The sequence below is a fragment of the Haplochromis burtoni genome, unplaced genomic scaffold (genome assembly GCF_018398535.1).
Source record: "Haplochromis burtoni strain Fernald_Lab_line unplaced genomic scaffold, NCSU_Asbu1 Contig_422, whole genome shotgun sequence".
In the NCBI taxonomy this organism is placed as follows: domain Eukaryota; kingdom Metazoa; phylum Chordata; class Actinopteri; order Cichliformes; family Cichlidae; genus Haplochromis; species Haplochromis burtoni.
Genome location: NW_024582783.1, coordinates 436,323 through 438,653, shown reverse-complemented (window position 1 = coordinate 438,653; position 2,331 = coordinate 436,323). Strand labels below are relative to the sequence as shown.

General features: G+C 42.7%; 2 protein-coding genes across 2 annotated transcripts; both read right to left on the bottom strand.

Annotated features, from left to right (window-relative positions):
- Window positions 1-6: 6 nt before the first annotated feature.
- LOC102307501 (hydroxycarboxylic acid receptor 1) lies at window positions 7-1,933 on the bottom strand. The gene is made up of 2 exons (XM_005944780.3): window positions 1,894-1,933; window positions 7-1,157 (listed from the first exon to the last, which is right to left on the bottom strand). The coding sequence occupies exon 2, from the start codon at window positions 975-977 to the stop codon at window positions 564-566; it is 414 nt and encodes a 137-aa protein (XP_005944842.1). The 5' UTR covers window positions 978-1,157; window positions 1,894-1,933; the 3' UTR covers window positions 7-563.
- LOC106633725 (hydroxycarboxylic acid receptor 2) lies at window positions 1,934-2,331 on the bottom strand (the record flags this gene model as incomplete). Its single annotated transcript, XM_014340887.2, is given in 1 exon segment — window positions 1,934-2,331. A coding segment is annotated over 1 exon segment (398 nt), but the record flags the coding sequence as incomplete, so codon positions are not given.

Sequence of the window (2,331 nt, the reverse complement as noted above, 5' to 3'; positions counted from 1 at the left end):
ATGTTTGATGGTGAAATTAATTGTGCGCCTGGCACTGATTGGCCAATCATCATTGTTCCTGCAGCGTTATTGGACCATTTGTAAACAGGAAACCAGTTTTCATGTCACAGTGTCAGGTGATGGATGGATGGATTCAAAGATCTCAGTCAGGTAAAGTTCCTAACTTCCTAAAACAGTTTCAGTCTTCCTTCCTTCAGCTTCATTTATAAATGACAATGTAGAATATGATTACAGCTATTTATCCATTAATTTAGCTGAATGGGCTACTCTTTATACCGCTACCTAACCATACCAGCTGTTTACCCATCTTGGCTTAACTTGAGTTTTTTCCCAGTTATGTCATCAAGCTATTTACATCAAGCTATTACTACCAACTTTTCCCTGTTTGGAGCCCCATGAATGAAAACAACCTGTATCACTTTAACAGACCTGCAGCACACGAGTTTCCCGTGTTGGAGTGATTCAAAAATATTAGAAATGCAGTCAGAGGTTTGTTCTCTTTACCAGGAATGTGGCCCAACGAGGTGCAACAAAAAACTTTGTTAAGCATTTTTACAACTCCATCACCATGAGGATTCTCTCACCTTAAAGTAGCGATAAATTGCCACCACGGTCATGAGTGCGATGCTCGCCGAGCGGTTGGAAAACATCAGGAAGAGGTTGATCCGACACATGCCGTCTCCAAACACCCAGTGACTCCTGAGCAAGGCGTCGATCCTCAGAGGTAGACTCACTAGAGCGAGGAAGTCTGCGATAACCAGGTTGAAGAGGAAGAGGCTGTTGGGGTTCCACGCCTTCAGTTTGAAGCAGAAGATCCACAGAGCGACCAGGTTTCCCAGCAGCCCCAGAATGACGTCGATGATGAGGACGGGTGGCATGATCTTACCTTCCAGCCCAATACCGACAGGTGGGCAGCCACCATCGGCAGTGGGGGTGGTGAGGTTTGAGGCGGTGGTGAAGTTTGGCTCTGAGGTCATTTTGGTGACTCGGGCAGAAAGTCCTTGAAGTTTATTGAGGATTATTCTTAAGTTTGACTGTTAAAAATATCTGTGGGTTTGGTGGTTAAATCTGAGCGAGGGGGAAAGTCTGTGTGACCACACCTTGGAAAGTTTCCAAACTCTTGAAATTTGAAGCTTCCTCTTGTTCTTCCTTTTTTTTCTGTTTTAAAACAGCAGAATTTAGATTTTTATCAAAGATGACATGAATCACTTCCACTCTTTCACAAGTCCTGGACATGCTGGGATCCAAAATATTAAACAAACAGAAGAAAGACCTAAAAATGTTTAATTAAGTCAAAATACTTTCTTTTACAGTGAAACAACAAATGACAAAGTTCACAAGTTAGAGTCAAATGTCAATCATATACATTCTCACGTCTGTGATATTCTTTTCAATATTCTTGATATTTATAATTGACTGATTTGTTTATTTTAGTGCAATTTCTTAAATTTGTAAACAATGTAACATATTATTTAAATAGCTGAGTCTGTTACTGTTACTGTCTTGGAGCAACTGTAACCTACACAGTTTCCTTAAGGATTAATAAAGTATTCTGATTATGATTTAACAAAGAAGTGTGCCATTACGGTGTTATTGTGCCATATAATATTCAATCAACATGAAGTTTTAATGGCCTGAAGTTCCCAGCTACAGGATTCAGTTATTAAATTACAATAAACACAGATAGCTCTATCATAGCATCACAGCTGTTCCAGGAAAAATAAACATTTTTAAAAATATGCATGGAAGGTTATTTATTTTTAGTTTACATGTGGCACTTTTAAGGAGTTTACACTGAGAATATATGTCAGCACACGCGGATTAAACAGACCTGTGTATGTTTCCACATCTGATCCAGAGAATCAGAGGAGATTAGATGAATCCAGTACTCACCAGTCCCGACGCGAGACGTTCATTCATAAAGTGTCAGAGGCCCACCAGGGCCTTCCTGAACATGGAGCTGGAGAAGATGTAGATGATGGGATCCAGGGCCGAGTTCAGGAAGTTCAAGCCCAGAGACACGATGCTGAGCTGGGTGAATCTGTAGAAGCTGGTGCAGTCCCACGGGCGGTACGAGCGGATGATCCACACTCCGATGGTTGTCACCGTGGTGGGCAGAAAGCATACCATGAATACTGCGACGATGGCGATGCACACTCGCATCGCCTTGCGCACTTTGTCGGGTTTGCCCATACGTCGTTCCTTCAGGAAGCTGGAGATCCGGATGGAGCAGAACAGCAGCATGGCCATCGGGAAGATGAACTCCAGCACGGTGAGGATGCGATGCATGGCCACCAGGATGATGATGGCTCGCGACGCCTCTTTGTAAGA